Source organism: Oncorhynchus masou, chromosome 9, assembly GCF_036934945.1.
Source record: "Oncorhynchus masou masou isolate Uvic2021 chromosome 9, UVic_Omas_1.1, whole genome shotgun sequence".
NCBI lineage: Eukaryota > Metazoa > Chordata > Actinopteri > Salmoniformes > Salmonidae > Oncorhynchus > Oncorhynchus masou.
The window spans coordinates 19,596,425-19,618,690 of record NC_088220.1 but is presented as its reverse complement, the minus strand read 5'-3'; the positions used below and the strand labels follow the sequence as shown (position 1 = coordinate 19,618,690).

General features: G+C 45.3%; 2 protein-coding genes across 2 annotated transcripts in view; one reads left to right on the top strand and one right to left on the bottom strand.

Annotated features, from left to right (window-relative positions):
- Positions 1-13,966, top strand: part of uvssa (UV-stimulated scaffold protein A) — a 32,738-nt gene extending 18,772 nt beyond the window's left edge. Inside the window, 6 exon segments of the mRNA XM_064973430.1 lie at positions 2,209-2,407; positions 2,560-2,691; positions 3,008-3,191; positions 3,375-3,486; positions 12,547-12,736; positions 13,092-13,966. Coding sequence (XP_064829502.1) covers positions 2,209-2,407; positions 2,560-2,691; positions 3,008-3,191; positions 3,375-3,486; positions 12,547-12,736; positions 13,092-13,185 — 911 coding nt within the window. The 3' untranslated portion in view covers positions 13,186-13,966.
- A 2,681-nt stretch (positions 13,967-16,647) lies between these two features.
- On the bottom strand, positions 16,648-21,845 carry nkx1.2lb (NK1 transcription factor related 2-like,b). Its single transcript, XM_064972808.1, has 2 exons — positions 20,370-21,845; positions 16,648-17,369 (listed from the first exon to the last, which is right to left on the bottom strand). The coding sequence occupies exons 1-2, from the start codon at positions 20,809-20,811 to the stop codon at positions 16,648-16,650; spliced, it is 1,164 nt and encodes a 387-aa protein (XP_064828880.1). The 5' UTR covers positions 20,812-21,845.
- Between the last annotated feature and the right edge of the window lie 421 nt (positions 21,846-22,266).

The following is a 22,266-nucleotide window of genomic DNA, read 5'->3' as shown; positions in this document are numbered from 1 at the left end:
GGAGTGGGGAGGGAGAGAGAGCATGCTCCCTAGTCTCTGTAGGGGGTTAGACCACAGGGAGTGGGGAGGGAGAGAGCATGCTCCCTAGTCTCTGTAGGGGGTTAGACCACAGGGAGTGGGGAGGGAGAGAGCATGCTCCCTAGTCTCTGTAGGGGGGTTAGACCACAGGGAGTGGGGAGGGAGAGAGCATGCTCCCTAGTCTCTGTAGGGGGGTTAGACCACAGGGAGTGGGGAGGGAGAGAGCATGCTCCCTAGTCTCTGTAGGGGGGTTAGACCACAGGGAGTGGGGAGGGAGAGAGAGCATGCTCCCTAGTCTCTGTAGGGGGGTTAGACCACAGGGAGTGGGGAGGGAGAGAGAGCATGCTCCCTAGTCTCTGTAGGGGGGTTAGACCACAGGGAGTGGGGAGGGAGAGAGCATGCTTCCTACCACAGCCAGGCTGAGGTGAACTCTCTCTCACACACACACACACACACACTCACAAGATTCTTTGTGACTTACATAAGGGATATTTCCTCATTAAATTGGAAGCAGTTCTCCTGGGGGTAAATAATTATGATTTTGTCCCAGAATGAATCTGGCAAAGTAGTGTTTTTAGTGGTACTAAATGTGATGTATTTAGTACCCGTGTTTTGACTGGATCTCTATTGATTTTGGCTTGAGGACTTTAACGGCACGTTGTAGATGTTTCTCCTGGCTGCTTTAGATGTTTTCTCAGATACCTCAGGGATTTGGTACACATGAAGCCAATCCAATGGAACAAGTCAAAATACAAGATTCAGTTTTAGGACAAAAATAATAATATCTGTAGCCCTGGTGCAATCAACAATAAAAAAAGGTAGCCTACTCTTTTAGAAAAAATATTTTAAGAGAGTAAAATACAGAGACCATTTTTGTGAATATGCACAGTTTTTTTTATTTTAACTTATCAGACCAATCTATCAAATGTGTCAACCCGTTTCTCAGAAAACAACTCTTATTTTCCTCTAGAAACCAAGCTTTGATCCAAAGAGAGAGGGACGAGCTTGGCCTTTCCCTTTCTTTCTCTCTCCATTCTCTCCACTGCTCTTTTATCTATCCCTTTATCCCAGCAGTCCTGTCAGGACGTTATCTCTTTCTCAAATTTACATTTTAATTACAAGGCCTGCTGAACTCAGGAAAATCAATATACCCACCATTGGCAGCCCAGCGCCGTGTCTCCCTGCTGCTAGACCTCTCTATGTACTATTATTGATTTATCTCTTTAACACCTGCAACTTTATTGCTTCAGACAAATAGCTACCATTTTGGTCAATTTGAACAGAAAAAGAAAGGATTTGGTAGTATTTCACAATTCCTCAGATGGGATCTTTGCACAGAACGATGCCGTAAGTCAGAGCGATGGAGGACTCTTGGATTAACACAGGGATAGGCCTACGTCATGCAGGGAATGGGCTCTGATGAGGAAGAAGACTTGTGCCCCTGACCAACATTACATTCTCTTTTATTGGCCTTTTCCCCCTTTTTCTTGTTGGGGGGAATTGTTTATGTGTATTATTTTCACAAATACATTTGTGTCATTAATAATGTTTATTCATTTCCAAAGGATTTTCTAATGTATCTGGTCTGTTACTAGGAGAGGAGATGAAGATGAGGTTAGATGCTTACATGCGTAGCTGTAAGGTAACTCCCACTTTGTCCTCTGCGAGGTAACAACTGCTCTTTAAACATGTTTTATTTATTTGTTTTAATAAGTTTAAGTTGTCCTGGTATGGGGTTGGGGCAGGTGCGGCTTAGAGCAGAGCTGTGATCTCTCTTCCAGCTTTAAGCTCAGTCTGACCCTCATAGAGCCCCTCTACAGCCCCTCTCTGCCCACCCAGGAGGTAACGCACAGCGGCAGAGCATCTCCTCCACCTCTCCCTGCCCTGGCCTTCACTTCATAACTGGGTTAACATTACCTACAGCAGGGTGGGCAACATCTCCAGGCTTCAGGGCCAGATGGAGATTTAGACATTCAGCGGAGGGCCAGTGTGTTTAAGAGGAGAGTCGTATGTTTTCCAAGAGGCTAGGAAAATAAATAGCTGTCCCACAAGAATCTATCTGAGTTGAGCAGTGAGCACACAGCACTAAAGCAGTAGAATGTGCTTGATAAATCCGTACATATAAAAGTATTTGGAAGTTCTTGATGTAATATGTAACATATGGACACACTCCTCTGCTGGTCATTCCAGGTTTAGAGCCGTCCCCCTCTACCTCTGTGGCCTGTAAGAAGCCGGTGCAGCCTCCAGTGAAGTGTCCTGCAACAGGAGCCTCTCACACCCTCTCCAGACCCAGGAAGAGAGCCACTGACGAGGAGCAGGACCCCACCTGTGCAGCCGCCACACTCCGCCTCTTCAAGCAGCGCCTCCTACCCCAGCCACCTAGCACCAGGTGACCCCTCCCTGCTTCACTTCATAGCTCTGGATGTTTATTCCACATGAATTGGGATTTGGGATGGCAACTTTGGAAATATGTCTGTCTCGACCAAAGAGAAGAACCACAGCCTCAACGACTTGTGATTACTGTTTTCCATCTCTCTCTAGCTCTGCAGCAGGAGGTCATGTGGACCCCACATACCAGGCTAGTGAGGACAGGGACAAAGCTCCAGTCATCCCCTTCGGTTTGGACCTCTACTACTGGGGAGAGGAGCAACCCACTGCAGGCAAAATCATCAAGTACATACAGACTCCCGACTTCCTCCATGACTAGCATGTTTTATTGAGCATACATTGAAATGGAACTACTGCACAGAGCTGAACTTTTCACTAAGTTTTCATTGGTTTTGATATGGCCACTAGAGAGCACTATTGTATGTTCAGAGTCACTGTAAAGCTGTTATTAGAGATAAACAGTGTTATGAGTTCTGAAAAGAGACTCTCCCATAATACTTCTGACTAAATGCTCAGCTAATAGCTATACCATTGCTACAGATTGATATTAGTAAAGAGCATGGACAGTTCTTCATACCCCTCCCTCTATCCTGGTGTCCAGGAATAGCTCCCAGCACCAGTTCTGGGTTCCCAACGAGGTAGAGGAAGAGGTGGAGAATAAGGAGCTGGCTGCCCAGATGAAGTCCAGGTGCATCACGTTCGCTGGCCGCTTCCAGCCCGTCAAACACAGGTGCAAAACCCCCATGCCCAACGGAGGCCTCTGTGAACGCCAGGACCGAGTTAAGGTGAGCGTTTAAGTTTTTGGTGAAAGTATTACAACTGTCATTGTAATTTCTATTTTTGTATATATTCTACTGGTAATAAGTTTAGATACCAGTAAGTGAGGCTTTGCAGTTAGGCAGAATTAGAGTGAAAGTGACATGTAGAGGATCGTTGTTGATGAGGCCAGGAATGTCTGATTCCCATAGTGTCCTTTCCATGGGCCGATCATCCCACGAGACGAGCTGGGAAAACCCACCAACCCTGAGGACGCTGTGCGGCTGGAGAAAGAGGAATGGAAACGTAGAGAGGACCAGCCTGGTGAGGGACATAAGAGGGCTCCTATTAGACACTTCACTTCCAAAAAACTACAACTGAAAATAAACTTTCTATAATTATCTAGCTCACAGCAGACACAGTAATGGAAGTAATATTCCAAAGGAAATCTGATGACGTTGATAGGTTCCCTTTCATAAAGGTCTTACCAATATCTGCCCTGTGCAGTGGCAGCTCTCTCTGGTCTAGTCTCTGGTAAAGAAGGAGAGATAATGGAAACACTTCCTTCTTCTGACTCCTCCCCCAGAACTCTCCATCACTCCCAGTCCCAGGCTCCCTCAAAACTGTCCATCACTCCCAGGCTCCCTCAAAACTGTCCATCAGTCCCAGCCTCCCTCAGAACTATCCATCAGTCCCAGTCTCCCTCAGAACTATCCATCAGTCCCAGTCTCCCTCAGAACTATCCCATCAGTCCCAGTCTCCCTCAGAACTATCCCATCAGTCCCAGTCTCCCTCAGAACTATCCATCAGTCCCAGTCTCCCTCAGAACAATCCATCAGTCCCAGTCTCCCAGTCCCAGAACTATCCCATCAGTCCCAGCCTCCCTCAGAAATGTCCATCAGTCCCAGTCACCCTGAGAACTATCCCATCAGTCCCAGTCTCCCTCAGAATGTCCATCAGTCCCATCAGAACTATCCATCAGTCCCAGCCTCCCTCAGAAATGTCCATCAGTCCCAGTCTCCCTCAGAACTATCCATCAGTCCCAAGAACTATCCATCAGTCCCAGCCTCCCTCAGAAATGTCCCATCCCAGTCCCAGCCTCCTCAGAACTATCCATCAGTCCCAGCCTCCTCAGAACTAGTCCCATCAGAACTATCCCAGTCCCAGCCTCCCTCAGAAATGTCCATCATCCCAGTCCATCAGTCCCCAGTCTCCCTCAGAATGTCCATATCCCAGTCTCCCAGAACTATCCATCAGTCCCCTCCCTCAGAAATATCCATCAGTCCCAGTCTCAGAAATGTCCTCAGTCCCAGAACTATCCATCAGTCCCAGCCTCCCTCAGAAATGTCCATCAGTCCCAGTCTCCCTGAGAACTATCCATCAGTCCCAGCCTCCCTCAGAACAATCCCATCAGTCCCAGCCTCCCTCAGAAATGTCCATCAGTCCCATCTATCCCATCAGTCCCAGTCTCCCAGTCTCCCTGAGAACTATCCATCAGTCCCAGCCTCCCTCAGAAATGTCCATCAGTCCCATGAACTATCCATCAGTCCCAGTCTCCCTGAGAACTATCCATCAGTCCCAGCCTCCCTCAGAACTATCCATCAGTCCCATGAACTATCCATCAGTCCCAGTCTCCCTCAGAACTATCCCATCAGTCCCAGTCTCCCTCAGAACTATCCATCAGTCCCAGCCTCCCTCAGAACTATCCATCAGTCCCAGTCTCCCTCAGAAATGTCCATCAGTCCCAGTCTCCCTCAGAACTATCCATCAGTCCCAGCCTCCCTCAGAAATGTCCATCAGTCCCAGTCTCCCTGAGAACTATCCCATCAGTCCCAGTCTCCCTCAGAACTATCCATCAGTCCCAGTCTCCCTCAGAACTATCCATCAGTCCCAGTCTCCCTCAGAACTATCCCATCAGTCCCAGTCTCCCTCAGAACTATCCATCAGTCCCAGTCTCCCTCAGAACTATCCATCAGTCCCAGTCTCCCTCAGAACTATCCATCAGTCCCAGCCTCCCTCAGAACTATCCCATCAGTCCCAGTCTCCCTCAGAACTATCCCATCAGTCCCAGCCTCCCTCAGAAATGTCCATCAGTCCCAGTCTCCCTCAGAACTATCCATCAGTCCCAGTCTCCCTCAGAACTATCCCAGTCCCAGTCCCAGTCCCAGTCTCCCTCAGAACTATCCATCAGTCCCAGTCTCCCTCAGAACTATCCATCAGTCCCAGCCTCCCTCAGAACTATCCATCAGTCCCAGTCTCCCTCAGAACTATCCATCAGTCCCAGTCTCCCTCAGAAATGTCCATATCCCATCAGTCCCAGTCTCCCTCAGAACTATCCATCAGTCCCAGTCTCCCTCAGAACTATCCATCAGTCCCAGTCTCCCTCAGAACTATCCCATCAGTCCCAGCCTCCCTCAGAACTATCCCATCAGTCCCAGTCTCCCTCAGAACTATCCCATCAGTCCCAGCCTCCCTCAGAAATGTCCATCAGTCCCAGTCACCCTGAGAACTATCCCATCAGTCCCAGTCTCCCTCAGAACTATCCCATCAGTCCCAGTCCCCTCAGAACTATCCCATCAGTCCCATCAGTCCATCAGTCCCAGTCTCCCTCCCAGTCTCCCTCAGAACTATCCCATCAGTCCCAGCCTCCCTCAGAAATGTCCATCAGTCCCAGCCTCCCTCAGAAATGTCCATCAGTCCCAGTCACCCTGAGAACTATCCCATCAGTCCCAGCCTCCCTCAGAACTATCCATCAGTCCCATCCCATCAGTCCCAGCCTCCCTCAGAAATGTCCATCAGTCCCAGTCTCCCTCAGAACTATCCCATCAGTCCCAGCCTCCCTCAGAAATGTCCATCAGTCCCAGTCTCCCTCAGAACTATCCCATCAGTCCCAGTCTCCCTCAGAACTATCCCATCAGTCCCAGTCTCCCTCAGAACTATCCCATCAGTCCCCAGAACTATCCCAGCCTCCCTCAGAAATGTCCATCAGTCCCAGTCTCCCTGAGAACTATCCATCAGTCCCAGCCTCCCTCAGAAATGTCCATCAGTCCCAGTCTCCCTGAGAACTATCCATCAGTCCCAGCCTCCCTCAGAACTATCCATCAGTCCCAGTCTCCCTATCCCATCAGTCCCAGTCTCCCTCAGAACTATCCCATCAGTCCCAGTCTCCCTCAGAAATATCCATCAGTCCCAGTCTCCCTCAGAACTATCCCATCAGTCCCAGTCTCCCTCAGAACTATCCATCAGTCCCAGCCTCCCTCAGAACTATCCATCAGTCCCAGTCTCCCTCAGAACTATCCATCAGTCCCAGTCTCCCTCAGAACTATCCATCAGTCCCAGTCTCCCTCAGAACTATCCATCAGTCCCAGTCTCCCTCAGAACTATCCCATCAGTCCCAGTCTCCCTCAGAACTATCCCATCAGTCCCAGCCTCCCTCAGAAATGTCCATCAGTCCCAGTCTCCCTCAGAACTATCCATCAGTCCCAGTCTCCCTCAGAACTATCCATCAGTCCCAGTCTCCCTCAGAACTATCCCATCAGTCCCAGCCTTCCTCAGAATGTCCATCAGTCCCAGTCTCCCAGAACTATCCCATCAGTCTCCCTCAGAACTATCCCAGTCCCAGTCCCATGTCCATCAGTCCCAGTCTCCCCAGAACTATCCCATCAGTCCCAGCCTCCCTCAGAAATCCATCAGTCCCAGTCTCCCTCAGAACTATCCATCAGTCCCAGTCTCCCTCAGAACTATCCCATCCCAGTCCCAGAACTATCCATCAGTCTCCCTCAGAACTATCCCATCAGTCCCAGTCTCCCTCAGAACTATCCCATCAGTCCCAGCCTCCCTCAGAAATGTCCATCAGTCCCAGTCACCCTGAGAACTATCCATCAGTCCCAGCCTCCCTCAGAACTATCCCATCAGTCCCAGCCTCCCTCAGTCCATCATCTCCCAGAACTATCCATCAGTCCCTCCCTCAGAACTGTCCATCAGTCCCAGCCTCCCTCAGAAATGTCCATCAGTCCCAGTCTCCCTGAGAACTATCCATCAGTCCCAGCCTCCCTCAGAACTATCCCATCAGTCCCAGCCTCCCTCAGAAATGTCCATCAGTCCCAGCCTCCCTCAGAACTATCCATCAGTCCCAGTCTCCCTCAGAACTATCCCATCAGTCCCAGCCTCCCTCAGAAATGTCCATCAGTCCCAGTCTCCCTGAGAACTATCCATCAGTCCCAGCCTCCCTCAGAAATGTCCATCAGTCCCAGTCTCCCTGAGAACTATCCCATCAGTCCCAGTCTCCCTCAGAAATATCCATCAGTCCCAGCCTCCCTCAGAACTATCCCATCAGTCCCTCAGAAATGTCCATCAGTCCCAGTCACCCTGAGAACTATCCATCAGTCCCAGCCTCCCTCAGAACTATCCCATCAGTCCCAGCCTCCCTCAGAAATGTCCATCAGTCCCAGTCTCCCTCAGAACTATCCCATCAGTCCCAGCCTCCCTCAGAAATGTCCATCAGTCCCAGCCTCCCTCAGAAATGTCCATCAGTCCCAGTCACCCTGAGAACTATCCCATCAGTCCCAGTCCCTCAGAACTATCCCATCAGTCCCAGCCTCTCCCTCAGAACTATCCATCAGTCCCAGTCTCCTCAGAACTATCCCATCAGTCTCCCTCAGAACTATCCATCAGTCCCAGCCTCCCTCAGAACAGTCCCATCCCTCCCTGAGAACTATCCCATCAGTCCCAGCCTCCTCAGAACTATCCATCAGTCCCAGTCTCCCTCAGAAATGTCCATCAGTCCCAGTCTCCCTCAGATCCATCAGTCCCATCAGAACTATCCATCAGTCCCAGCCTCCCTCAGAATGTCCATCAGTCCCAGTCAGAACTATCCCAGCCTCCCTCAGAACTATCCATCAGTCCCAGCCTCCCTCTCCCTCCCAGAACTATCCATCAGTCCCAGTCTCCCTCAGAACTATCCATCAGTCCCAGTCCCCAGAACTATCCCATCAGTCCCCTCCCTCAGAACTATCCCATCAGTCCCAGTCTCAGTCCCTCAGTCCCAGTCCCTCAGAACTATCCCCATCAGTCCCAGAATGTCCATCAGTCCCAGCCTCCCTCAGAAATCCCTCCCATCAGTGAGAACTATCCATCAGTCCCAGTCTCCCTCAGAACTATCCATCAGTCCCAGTCTCCCAGAACTATCCATCTCCCCTCCATCAGAACTATCCCATCAGTCCCAGAACTATCCCATCAGTCCCCTCAGTCCATCAGTCCCAGTCTCCCTCAGAACTATCCATCATCCCATCAGTCCATCAGTCCCTCCCTCAGAACTATCCATCAGTCCCAGTCTCCCTCAGAACTATCCCCTCAGAACTATCCATCAGTCCCAGTCTCCCTCAGAAATGTCCCATCAGTCCCAGCCTTCCTCAGAACTGTTTATCACTCCCATCCCATCACACAAAGGGCAGGAGCAAGACGGCACCAGAGTCAGGGAGCCAGGGGTTCTTCCACAGCACGGGGATGAGGGCCTTTTTAGTTCAGGAAAAGATGAACTGATGGAATCACAGTCATCATCAATACCCCTGATAATGGACTGCTGTTTCTGGCTCTGGGCTCTCTCTTTCTCTATCCTGGAGGCTGCACTAAAAGCCAATTAAGGGTGTGTTGGCTGCTGCCAGCGGGGCGTCGGATGTGCTTTCTCTGCCTGCAGTCACTTGTTAACAAACAGGTATCGGGGCCAGCTGACTCGGGCGGCCGCTGGCCACTGGCTTGTGAAATAGCATCTTTTGTAACTAACTACACTATTGATCCCCCACTCCATCAGCGCTGTAGACTCATCCAGACGCTGCCACACAGTGTGTCTCTGGCTCTATGGCCACAGTGGCTCAGCACAGCAGCATGCCGGCCCACCAGGCCACCCGCCAGGCCACCCACACCAGCCCTATAAGGACCTGCAGAGATCCATCAATCCTCTCTGCCTGCCTGGTCACTCCACTCACTCTCATAGGGCACTATTGATTTTTACTCTTAACGCCCTCAAATAGTTTCTTAGTGTGGCCCCACACACTCATAGGTTGTATTTTAGATTCTATATGAACTAACCGATGTCAGGGTCTCTGACTGTTGTCAGGCAGAAAGAGAGCTAGACATTGCAGCACTTTTATCTTTCGATGCCAATTCTATCCTAAATATTAACTCCATTGTCAAACCATTCCATACTCTGAAAATAGGTTTGGTCAGGCTGTGATAGATGATCAAGTTAACGCTGTTAAAATTGCATGTCTTCAATGTCTGAGAGAAACCGTTACGGTTTATGATCAGTCTTTGGCACATTAAGGTATAAGTAGGTTTTAATTAGAGTTCCCAATTATAGTCATGACAATTAGTTAATTTGCTATTTGGCTCACGATGGCTAAAACTGAATTTAGTAATAAAGTTAGACAGAATATTTGATTAATGATACTCCAGGCTTGTATTGAAGAGTTATTTCAACACAGTTATTATAGCAGCTATTTTCCACACTCCAAAACCCCTAGGTTATTCCCCTGAAATTACATTTACATCAGAGAAATTGTTCAAAAATCACAGTCTCAACAAGTGTATGTTTATTTTTGGATAACAGCAGAGTCCGTAGGCACAGGCCACAGGACTGCTCCCGAGGCTCTGTCTCTGTGGAGTGTCAGTCTAGGCTCCCAAGGCTCTGTCTGTGTGGAGTGTCAGTCTAGGCTCCCAAGGCTCTGTCTGTGGAGTGTAAGTCTAGGCTCCCAAGGCTCTGTCTGTGTGGAGTGTCAGTCTAGGCTCCCAAGGCTCTGTCTGTGGAGTGTAAGTCTAGGCTCCCAAGGCTCTGTCTGTGTGGAGTGTCAGTCTAGGCTCCCAAGGCTCTGTCTGTGTGGAGTGTCAGTCCAGGCTTCCGAGGCTCTGTCTGTGTGGAGTGTCAGTCCAGGCTCCCAGCTGTCTGTGTGGAGTGTCAGTCCAGGCTTCCGAGGCTCTGTCTGTGTGGAGTGTCAGTCCAGGCTCCCAGCTGTCTGTGTGGAGTGTCAGTCCAGGCTTCCGAGGCTCTGTCTGTGTGGAGTGTCAGTCCAGGCTTCCGAGGCTCTGTCTGTGTGGAGCGTCAGTCCAGGCTCCCAGCTGTCTGTGTGGAGTGTCAGTCCAGGCTTCCGAGGCTCTGTCTCTGTGGAGTGTAAGTCTAGGCTCCCAAGGCTCTGTCTGTGTGGAGTGTCAGTCTAGGCTCCCAAGGCTCTGTCTGTGGAGTGTAAGTCTAGGCTCCCGAGGCTCTGTCTCTGTGGAGTGTAAGTCTAGCCTCCCGAGGCTCTGTCTCTGTGGAGTGTAAGTCTAGCCTCCCGAGGCTCTGTCTCTGTGGAGTGTAAGTCTAGCCTCCCAAGGCTCTGTCTGTGGAGTGTCAGTCCAGGCTCCCGAGGCTCTGTCTGTGTGGAGTGTCAGTCCAGGCTTCCGAGGCTCTGTCTCTGTGGAGTGTCAGTCCAGGCTTCCGAAGCTTTGTCTGTGTGGAGTGTCAGTCCAGGCTCCCAGCTGCCTGTGTGGAGTGTCAGTCCAGGCTTCCGAGGCTCTGTCTGTGTGGAGTGTCAGTCCAGGCTCCCAGCTGTCTGTGTGGAGTGTCAGTCCAGGCTTCCGAGGCTCTGTCTGTGTGGAGTGTCAGTCCAGGCTTCCGAGGCTCTGTCTGTGTGGAGCGTCAGTCCAGGCTCCCAGCTGTCTGTGTGGAGTGTCAGTCCAGGCTCCCAGCTGTTTGTGTGGAGTGTCAGTCCAGGCTCCCAGCTGTCTCTGTGGAGTGTAAGTCTAGGCTCCCAAGGCTCTGTCTGTGTGGAGTGTCAGTCTAGGCTCCCAAGGCTCTGTCTGTGGAGTGTCAGTCCAGGCTCCCGAGGCTCTGTCTGTGTGGAGTGTCAGTCCAGACTCTCAGCTGTCTGTGTGGAGTGTCAGTCCAGGCTTCCGAGGCTCTGTCTGTGTGGAGTGTCAGTCCAGGCTCCCAGCTGTCTGTGTGGAGTGTCAGTCCAGGCTTCCGAGGCTCTGTCTCTGTTGAGTGTCAGTCCAGGCTCCCGAGGCTCTGTCTGTGTGGAGTGTCAGTCCAGGCTTCCGAAGCTTTGTCTGTGTGGAGTGTCAGTCCAGGCTTCCAAAGCTTTGTCTTTGTGGAGTGTAAGTCCAGGCTCCCAGCTGTCTGTGTGGAGTGTCAGTCCAGGCTTCCGAGGCTCTGTCTCTGTGGAGTGTAAGTCTAGCCTCCCAAGGCTCTGTCTGTTGAGTGTCAGTCCAGGCTCCCGAGGCTCTGTCTGTGTGGAGTGTCAGTCCAGGCTTCCGAAGCTTTGTCTGTGTGGAGTGTCAGTCCAGGCTTCCAAAGCTTTGTCTGTGTGGAGTGTCAGTCCAGGCTCCCAGCTGTCTGTGTGTATGGAGTGTCTGTGGTGGGTGGACGGACACAGCTGGAGTGGACGCGAGGCTGTTGACAGAGAAAAGGCCCCTGCTGCAGGGGCTTCAGACAGCTTAACTTAATAAGGGCTCTCTCTCTCTCTCCTTCTCTCATCCTGGGGATAGGAATGAAAGCACACAAAAGGCAGGACTTAACCACAGAGGGATCACAGGGCTCATGTAATAGGGGGCTTTCACCATCCCCACCCGACCCTGCCTGCCACCCCAGGGGAGACGAACACCCCCCACTCCAAATTAATTTGTAACTAAAATTGGTGCCCCTTTTTTACAGGCTCTCACATGTCGCTCTCAGGGGTGATTGAGGAGAGCCCTAACGCTGGACCCAAAATACCAAACATTTTTTCAATTATTTTCTCGTTTGTTGTCGTTATGAGGCTGAGTTGATGGTGCAGTTAACCTATTCCATCAAGGTCAGGCGTAGCTTTGGAGCGGGCCATCACAGCCATGATTAATCCTCCATACCATCAACATCCTCCTGCAGGACCTTGGAACACATACTGTTTGTCTGGGCCCTGGGCTGGCAGTATGTCTCTGACTCGGTCTCTTACAGCCTCATCAGGTCTTCAGCACTGTGTTGTCTGTAAGAGTCATTTTAACTTTGTCCTTTATTTAAAACCATAATCCAGTGTTTGGTTGTCTTTTCAATTTGTCCTGTGTTTGAATGTTTGGACATGCTCGTCTTCTGGTCCATCCAAGTGCTGGGAGTAAATGGATGTTCATGTTTAGGTCTACCGTGTGTGATTGGATGTCTGCTGATACACACCATGTTTAGGTCGGAGTGTCTACCGTGTGTGATTGGGGAAAGGGGGATACCTAGTCAGTTGTACAACTGAATGTATTCAACTGAAATGTTACTTCTGCATTTAATCCAACCCCTCTGAATCTGAGTGTCTACCGTGTGTGATTGGATGTCTACAGACTACACGCCATATTTAGGTCTGGTAATCTTAAGTTCATTTGATTGTTTAGACTGGCGGGACCCTGAGCTGATGAGGGACATAGAGCTTGCCACTGGGGAGGACCTGGGGTCGTCCAAAACCTTTGGGAAGGGCAAGAAAGGCAAGGGGAAGGGCAAGAAGAAGAAGTACCCCAACCTCAGTGATCTGAAGAAGGGTGTTAACACGTCACGCTCCAGACTAGAGAAGAAGGTTTTCAACCCGTAAGTACTGCAACAAGTGGCTGTCTCTTGTGTTTAACTTAAAGGAAATATTACCCCAACACAATGGATACATGACCTTGCACTCACTAGACGTTGGGTGTTTAATAGATGTATTATTTAAATATATATACTGTATATATGCTGTAACCTTGTTGCACTTGGCTTAAACGTCCCATGTGTAACTATTTACTTGTCCGTGTACTGTAAAGTTTCAAATTTCCAATGTGTATTTGAGAGGATTAATGATTATTCTAACCTCACCTTAACACTTACTGTAGGATAACTGGTGTTCGTGATAGGATGTAACCATTTTTAAACACCGGTAATTCTAAACCTTTCCTACTTTATTTTTCAGGAGCTCCATGAGGCGAGTGACAGACGTCATGAATAAAATGGACAAATTGAAACACGCAAAGTTTGCAAACCAATTTAATTATGCACTGAATTAACAGGAAGTTGAGGAGGCCAGTGGATTTATAATCCTCATGTACTGTACTGGTAGAAATGACTTCTAAATGGAGACTTCTACTACATTCACATCTCATGTCCATGTAACAACATGTTGAATTGCGTCACATTTATGCTTTCTATTATGTAAAAAAAAAAAAAATTTAGGAAATAATTTGTCAAGTAATGTTATTTATTAATTTATGTGTATCATAAGGGAAAATGTAGTGCCAATCTTTGTCACCAGTTAGCTATTTACACTTAATGAAGTCCCCCCTTGGGATTTTCAATGGCAGAACTATTTTTACAATTATCACAACCATTGAATGCTTAATGTATCAATGCTATTATGTGGAAGTGGTAACCTAACTGTTGTGACAGGCAGCTTTTAACAAGTGTTGCTCTTGACTCCCATACAGTTCTGTGTCTGAGTTTGAAAGCACTGTAAGGGCTTATAGCAACGTCTATAGGTTGCCAATAACTGCCCTGCATCAGACCTCTGGACTGTTAGAGAAAGACAGCCTGTGAATCAATATGAATAATTTAATATTCACCTGACAAAAATATCTTTCCTTTTTTTTAAAATATGTTTTCTCTGTTGTGTAGTAGTAGTATGATGATAGTGAATGTGCTTGTGTTGGATTAGTAAATGTTGATTGCAAGGAGGGATATCTTCAGGCCCGGTTGTTGGCTGTTTTGATTTGGGCAGGTCTGGTTGGAGGCATTAAAACTGTACTGTCTACTAGTCATTGGGAGCACATTAAACTAATTGTTTGCACATAAGCTGTCGTTCTTTAATACTGAAATGTATTTAACATTCCTGGGATAAAAGTTTACCTCATTCAGTCCACTGTGCCAGCTGCTCAAATATCTACTTTATAAAAATGTTTAAAAATAAGAATCACCTTCTAGCTCCCTACATCACTGGAAAGTTGCCCAGGGATTCAACATGCGTTTGGAATGTCATATTTTTAATGACCGAGCAAGTGTCTGCTTGAGTCATGCATTTAAAAACAAGAATTTCCTGGTAAAGAAATCATAATAATAACCTACAAATTCATAGATATTGTTTTACTCTTTTAGATGTTTTGTTTAGCTTATGTCTACGTTCACTAATATATCTATGCTAATTGTCATACTATTAAATTAAATAACTGATATCTATCCTCTCGTTAATATTATTTAGATGATAATTACACTTGCCTATGAAACAATTCAAACGAAAGTAAGATACTTTTTTTCTGCACAAATGTCGCGCAGTGCGCTGTCCACTGCAATGAGAAATACAAATGAATTGAATGATTTGACTGCGAAACATGTCGAATATAATATTTACATAATTAACCTTTTAAAAATGACATTTTGTCCAACATAATGCTTCAAGACTCGGACTTAATGAAAACATCTGGCAGATAACAAGAAATACCCTTCATTTGGCTATGCTACTTTCTGCAACGGTCGGGTATGTGCGTCCCAATTTCAATGCACCCCATGCACTAAATAATTCCGCAATCTGTACATTTGTTTAGACTTTCTACAAAGGCTATATTAGGCTAAGTCGTTTCATGCTTTTCTGTTTGGCCATACCTGCATGTGAAATTCTAGAACAATTCCAGGATCGCGTTCCATCATGGCTGACATGTGCCATTTCATCACCATTTTGGAGAGCTGGTTAGGGACAGAGAACAGACTATTCCTATTTGAAGCGAAGTAGTCATCCAGTCTAAAATAATATAAATAAATGCTGTATCCATGGCACTTTCGTCCTCACAAATTCGACAAAACTATACTTTCAAAAATTGTAGAATAGACCTAACTTGCATCGATAGCGCAAAAGTTGCGCCATTGCGGCTGGAATGTCATATTTTTTATGACGGAGCGAGTGTCTGCTTGAGTCATGCATTTCAAAACAAGGGCTTGTAAGTAAGCATTTCACCGTAAGGTCTACTGCACCTGTTGTATTCGGCGGATGTGACAAATACAATTTGATTGACTGGATAGTTTTTGCACTTTTAAAGTAGCCCTAGGCCTATTCAAATGCACATCCTTATCCCAGACGGCAAAAAACATTTGAAAAAGTTGCTGAAATACATTGTATTTTGTTAGGCATCCAATAATTAATTCGTTCAAATATTCCATAGCCTAAATTGTATTTTACGCGCAAGCACATTAGGTTATCGGGAATTTGGCATCATGTTCTTACACAATGTTTTAAAGTCAAAACCCTTCTAATAAAGCGTATGTCCGAGAAGACAGTCTAGCCTATAATGTTGTGAAACAAGTTTGCGTTTAAATTACCAGTGATTATTTTTCCTCATCAATAATCGAGTCAGGGAGCCGTTGTCAAATTTCTTAAATAAATCAATAAATAGAAGTAGAGACATGCTGAATAAAATTGTAGACCTAAACACCATAGGCATATGCAATGGGTACAATAGCCAATAACCCACAATTTATAGGTAATTTAATTCAATGAATAAAAGTTATGCTACAGATTTTAGCCATGGCTGATTTATCAATAGGCCTATGGGCTATGTATTTTTCAAAAACTCGTTTTTTCCGCGCAAGAGTGTTATAGATAAAGTTGGCGCATTTTTTCCCCCGACGAACGTGCAACTTAGGTCCTAATAACATCGGTTGTCCCCAAAAAATATAAGTGGAGTTAACCATTTAATTAAAAAAAGGTGAAGGATAGTCTTCAGTTCAAAAATGTCCTTTAATTTGGTGGAAAGGGGAGAGAGAAAAAATCGACTTAGAAAGATTTAATCTATTTAATATTCGTATTAAAGTAGCTTATTCGTTAGTAAATGATAGCCTATTGTTTTATTTTACTTTGTCTTATACTATAAAAGACGAGTCCAGATGAAATGAGCATTCATTGGAGCCAAATATTCTCAGGTAGATTAACTATAAGCCTATATAATAAATGAATAGGGAAAACGTATTAAAATAATCATATTAAACTTTCACAGTTTAGTTACACAGTAATTACAATATGTCAAGCCATTCTAGATGTAAATGAACGATATTTATATACATCATGTAGGCCTATTTTTTTCAACTCTAATATGTATGAACTGCATTCGAAATTAAAAGCTAGACATATATTTGTCAACATCTGTATGTACATTTTGACCCCGAGTATTCACATACTATCAAAATGAAATCAAAAGTCAAATACAACAAAATCTTCTTTCCTTGGTAAAGGTTGATTTTCTTTGAGCACTTGTCCTTGACGAAACAACAACATGAAATGTTCAGAGTTCTTCCCATCTACAGCATCAAGTGCATTTAAAGAAGTCTTTAGTTAAGGGCATGTCTTTAGTTCTCTAAAACCATACGTTTAATATGGTTATTAAATTCATATCTCATTGGAGTCAATTATTTTGATAATATCGGTGAATTTTAGACGCCTCCGAAAACATGATGTTTGGGCGCAAAACTCTATACGTATCTCCATATCTTTACAGGTGAGAAGTGTAAAACGCAGGCGCTCCGTAGGTCTGAGATCCTAACATGAAAGGTGACAGTACCGCATGACTTGGCAGAAAGGGTAATTGGGTGGTGCAGACTAGCCCGCCTGGTCCGTGACCTGGGTAGCCCGTGTGCATTGACAGATGGCTCATGGGAGGAGACGAGCTGAGTGGACTCAGGCTCCCTAGTCCATTGCTCTGGCCGTTCTGGCCACCGCCCGTCGGGGCGCTGGTATCTGCGCCAGGGTTTTGTTTCTTCCACTTGGTCCGTCGGTTCTGGAACCAGATTTTGACTTGAGTTTCAGTCAAACTGAGTGACAGTGCCAAATTGAGCCTCTCACACACAGAGAGGTATCGGGTGGACTTGAATTTGTTCTCCAGTGCAACAAGTTGTTCGTAAGTGAATGCTGTCCGGGCCCTTCGGGGCTTACCCGACTTTGAATCGGAGCCAGAGCGCTTTCTCTTCGGCTTTCCTTGATTACTTTGTCCATTCGACCCTGACTGTTGAGTTTGCTGTCCACCAGGACTTCTTGGGCTCTTGCTCGCCTGGTCGTCGTCATCATGGTGTCCCAGTTCCCCCTCCGCGTTTCCAGTTAGTGCGCTGCTGCTCTCCTCACTACACACGTCATCCTGCATCTCGCTGTCAGAGTGGGAGCCTCTTTTGAAATCATTCTCACATTCTTCGGATCTGTAGGCACACATGAACCCCTCCTCTAGAAAGAAAAAAAGACACATGCCATTGAGTCATTTCAAAATAAGAATCACATTAATTCCAAGTTAATTAGACTGACAATATTCAATAACTTGACAGAGACTATATTGACTAGCCTAATTAACATAGGATTTGCTCAAGAAAATGAAGTGATGAAAAACAATGCCAGCTAATGGATAACCTTGATCCTTTCACCATCCTACAAAGTGATTGATGGAGGTGTAATGTTGTTTTTATGTCCATGTTGTGTATTTATGTAGCCGAGCCTAATCCCGTGTCAATAGTGTAAATATTTATTACAGTTAACCTAAATAATATGCTGGGTAAAAATGGAAAAGGACACAAACAACGTAATTCATGTTAACAATTTTATGTTAGGCTAACAATGAAATCGTGAAAACTGCGTTTGATATGGTCTACTTTCAGACACCTTTAAGAAAAATACTTGAGGAAGCTTAATTATTTTGGAAAATATGCCATAATTTAGTAGGCCATATATGCTAAATATTCTAACATTAAATAGATATTCAAAATCCATTTATGTTATTGTGGAGTGGGTAACAGGTGCGCTATCTCGCTTTAATAGCTGGGTGCTGTGCCATATGTAAGCTATACAAATATAGAGAGTCGCACACTCATATATATATATATATATATATATACTCCCAGTAATTTATTGGGTAAAAACATGAGACAATGACTTCCAATGAAATCCCAAGTTCAAGAACATTTGGTAAAAGGTGGAATTACACTTTTTTTTGTTGGGACACAAACGTCACCTCAGGCTAATGCGTGCAGTTATGCCTTGATCATAGCATCAGGAGACGTGCCAAAGCCATTGTTTTTATGCAAGTGCCTAGGGGATAATTAGCCTATAAGTGCTCCACGCCTGTGTGAGGGCGGTTTGCATAGTGGTATTCAAAACATTAGTCAACAAACAATTGTTACAATATATAGACCTTTACAAATACAAATATTCAAATGCACAGATCAGCAGAATTAATTCGACAAAATAGCTTTTTAGGATCATGATGACATGTAGGAACAATTTGAGATATTTTGGCCTTACTTCCTACAGCATAATAAAGCCTGCAAAAATAGATGCTTTGGGGTCTAAAAAATAGACATCTGGATAGAACGATTGTGATTGAATGTAGGAAAATATAGCCTACATACCAATGACAGCGCAGCCATATAGTCTACAAGTAAGGCCTGAATGATAAATGATCGTTTAGTCTTCCAGGATGCATGGTATTTAATCTATCGAGCCATTTACATTAGGCCTAAATTGTTCAATAAGGATATTGTTTGTCAAACCTTCAAGGTTTGTTTGATTTTAAGAGATACAAGTTAAATAAACAAAGTCAATTATTTTCAGGAGTACCCCACAACATTCAAATGCAGGCCACTTTTACGCACAAGCACCATCTTATGACAAAACAGTGCAATACCAACATAAAATAAAACGAATATTTGCATCAGCCTACTTACTTTTGAATTATTTAAGCAAAACTCACATTTTCCCATCAAGGTCTGCGCATCTTCAGCATTGTTTGTTGACACAATTTTGTACATTTGCTAAAGCCTGTTTGTGTGATCGTCTACGGTTGGCTTTTACGTTTAAGCTGGAGCCCATGTCCCTGTTGGAAAGGGTTTTAATGTTTATATTGGCAACATAAACAATATCTCACTAATCCACATCATGTCTTCATGTTCAATTATTTTTATATAATATTAAGAACAATGTTTTTTTTGTCAGTTGGTTTGCTAAGTATGTCTGTTTTTTTTAACCAGGTAGTTAGTACATAACCAATCACCCGGACAACATGATAACCGTAGTGTCCTCTCCTCTGACTAGGTTAGGTTATATTTAAATGCATAGCCATTAATGTGGTTACGGAGATCAATGTAGACCTATCTAATTAATGAAATAATTGTTCCCTTTTTTTAGTTGAAAAATGACAGTGGGGGTGATGTGTTTATCTTATAGCAGCAGAGACAATCTTAATCGTGTGTCTTCTTTCTGGGATCAATATCTACCCTAATAAGTATAATAGGTTTTAATCGTGTAATTATCCGAATTTTGACCCTATAATTTAGTTGTTGAAGGAGTCAGGCAAGCTGCCTGAAAGAGATATACTCAATTCGATAATAGGATATCGACCTAGCCTCGTTCTGCATGCCACTCTGGGGCGATTTTCGCCATTATCCTGCTGCATCTTTAACCTCGCAAAGCACCTTAAATTAAACGTAATCGACAGGTTTTAATTGTTTTTTCTTTAGTTATTACAAACCTTTTTTTATCTGGGGTAGCCTAAGGGACTAGGTGCATGGATGGAATATTACATATCCATTACATATAAGCTTTACCTCAGATATGATCTGATTTATTTCTGAGTTCAAATTTCTGAGCGAAAAAAGCGTTCCAGAATGTAGAATACAAAGTTAGATGTGAAAAATACAAACTGAGGAACTCCTGGATCTGAACAACTTGCAGGTCCTTCTAGCTTCAAATACATAGGCTAACCCAGTGTTTCCCAAACTCTGTCCTCGGGACCCCAAGGGGTGCAGGTGTTGTTTTTTTGCCCTTACATTACACAGCTGATTCGATTATAAAGTCTTGATGATTAGTTGATTATTTGAATCAGTTGTGTAGTGCTAGAGCAAAAAAATACAGTTTACTCCTTGGGGTCCCGAGGACAGAGTTCGGGAAACCCTGGACGAGCCTATAAAGCAAACACTCATCAAGTTCTCTGTCTCGTTATGATCGACACAAATAGGCTTGACGTGGTTTTACAAGAATGTCACATATGTCAGTAGGCCAATTGAGCAACTTTCTAAGACATCTGTGTAGCCAACAAGAGCCAAATGTAGGCTACCTAAGATGTCCATTTCAAATCGGATTTTTCAGAGATATGCATAGGCCTACAGCATAACAACAACACTGTTAGAAAATACAATACAAATATACAAAAAACTAAAGCTACAAAAATAAACTTACTTAGTCCTGTAGATTTTTGACATGTGTCATAGTCGTCTGCATAAGACTTCTGCTCTACATCATGATTCGAGTCATCACCTCCACGGTTCTCTGTCCCAAAGGCGAATTCGCTGCCTGTCCGGTTAGGATTTGGCTTTTTGCTCGTAAATTTATTTGGGTCCAAAATGTCCAAAACCGAAAATGAAGTGGTCCGGTGAAGCATTGGCATTGCTACCGGAGCCGGCTCTTGACGTGGAGAGTTGTTTCGACTGTCCGCTTGTAGTATGTCTCTACCCCCGGGGCAGGAAAACATCGACAGTGCGTTGGCAGAGAGCCGCTTCTCGCCGTGATTGTCCATGCTTTCCGGAGCGGCCACGACGATCACAGCTGTTTGGGCAGTCACACCGGACGCCGGCGGAGCAGCAACTGAGACGTCTCCCACCTGAACCTTTTCCCTGTTCATGACTTCCTTATCAGAGCTTTAGCACCAAGACAATCAACTTAAGCTTCTCTTACAACCGAAGAAGACATACCAGCGCATGCAATTTGAGAAAAGTAGGCTATAATGTCTGGTGCAATATTCCTGCACAGCTTGCGTTGCCAAACCCCCTCTTACAGCTGCACTACTCTGGTCTTTGTTACTCACGGCTCACAGCCAGGAGGTGATGGTTCACTGTTGGATGTTGGTCTCCCTTGCTCAACTACTTTTTGGGGTTTGAACCATCCCCTCAGGACCCTCCAACGTTTATGTCATGCACGCACACCTCGCTCTCGCGCCACCTCCCACCCTCGTTCAGTCGTAGCCAAAACTTAGACACAAGCTACGCCTTATTTATGCATTCATATTCAACTGTGGGTTGTAATTGGCTACAAATGAATCCCATGGATCTAATAGCCTATTATCTCCGTCTGCGCGCGTGAGGGGTAACAGTGGCGCACTGAGAGTGAGGGATGATATGGTTCCTGATATACTCAATTTCATCTGAACTCCTGAACTGCATGGAAAGGCTCTAAATAGGTTTATTTTTATTTCCTCCCTCGCTTATATGGGCCACTTTGAGGTTGTGAGAATTATCGTTTTAATAAATATTTCCAAGATCATAATGCCATGATCTAACTTTTCCTCAGTATTGAGGGATCCAACGCAAGGTTTACAATGTAAAATCGGTAAAAAATCAACGTCTAGGGAAGGCTATTATTATTATTATTATTAGGCGTATTGTTATTATGGGATTATTGTTAGATGAGAAAGTTCAGATGAGAAAGATTCGTTATCTTTAATGCAAATTAAAGGGCACTTTCCAAAACTCAATTATGCATTGAATAAACTCAGTAATAGCCCTTTCAGTGAAATATTGATTTCTAATCTGAGATGTCATTATTATGCCAGAACAATAATGGGCCAAGACCAAAGAATTGGATTTTGATTTAAAACACTACGTGTTTATTCTAATCTTGAACTTAATATTCCATTTACTTTTATTTTATGCACTCCTTTAACAGTGGCCTATATTATGACAGACTTTATCGTAAAGAGAAAAAAGAAAAAGAAGTGTGCCAAGCCTAACAAAATTGGATTTCCTTCGTCTGGGGGCTGATGACACATACAAGGTCAGTTTCTTTGCAATTACCGCGGGCAATGATCCTTTGGAAAGTAGAAATTAAAAGTTGGGGAAAATAATGGGTAAAACAATCAGCTGTAATTTTGGTAGGGATGAACATGATTATCCTATCAAAAGGGCAAGCCCAGGGGAGTTGGCTGGGACCCAGCCCTGCCCTCCACTCCGGTGCTATAGGAGACTGGCTGCTGCTGCAGACTCCAGTGCAGGGTATTGCGGCCAAGCTGTAATTGAACAGCTGTTAGATATTCTTTCATCTGATCTATGCTGTGTCCTAACAGTGGTTTGAATAGTCTTTC

What these genes read in the sequence shown, in the direction of transcription:
- nkx1.2lb (XM_064972808.1), bottom strand. Translation starts at nt 20,811, where the DNA reads ATGAACAGGGAAAAGGTTCAGGTGGGAGACGTCTCAGTTGCTGCTCCG. An exon ending in TCAAAAATCTACAGGACTAA is followed by an intron (nt 17,370 to 20,369) that starts GTAAGTTTATTT and finishes TTTTCTTTCTAG; the next exon opens with AGGAGGGGTTCATGTGTGCC.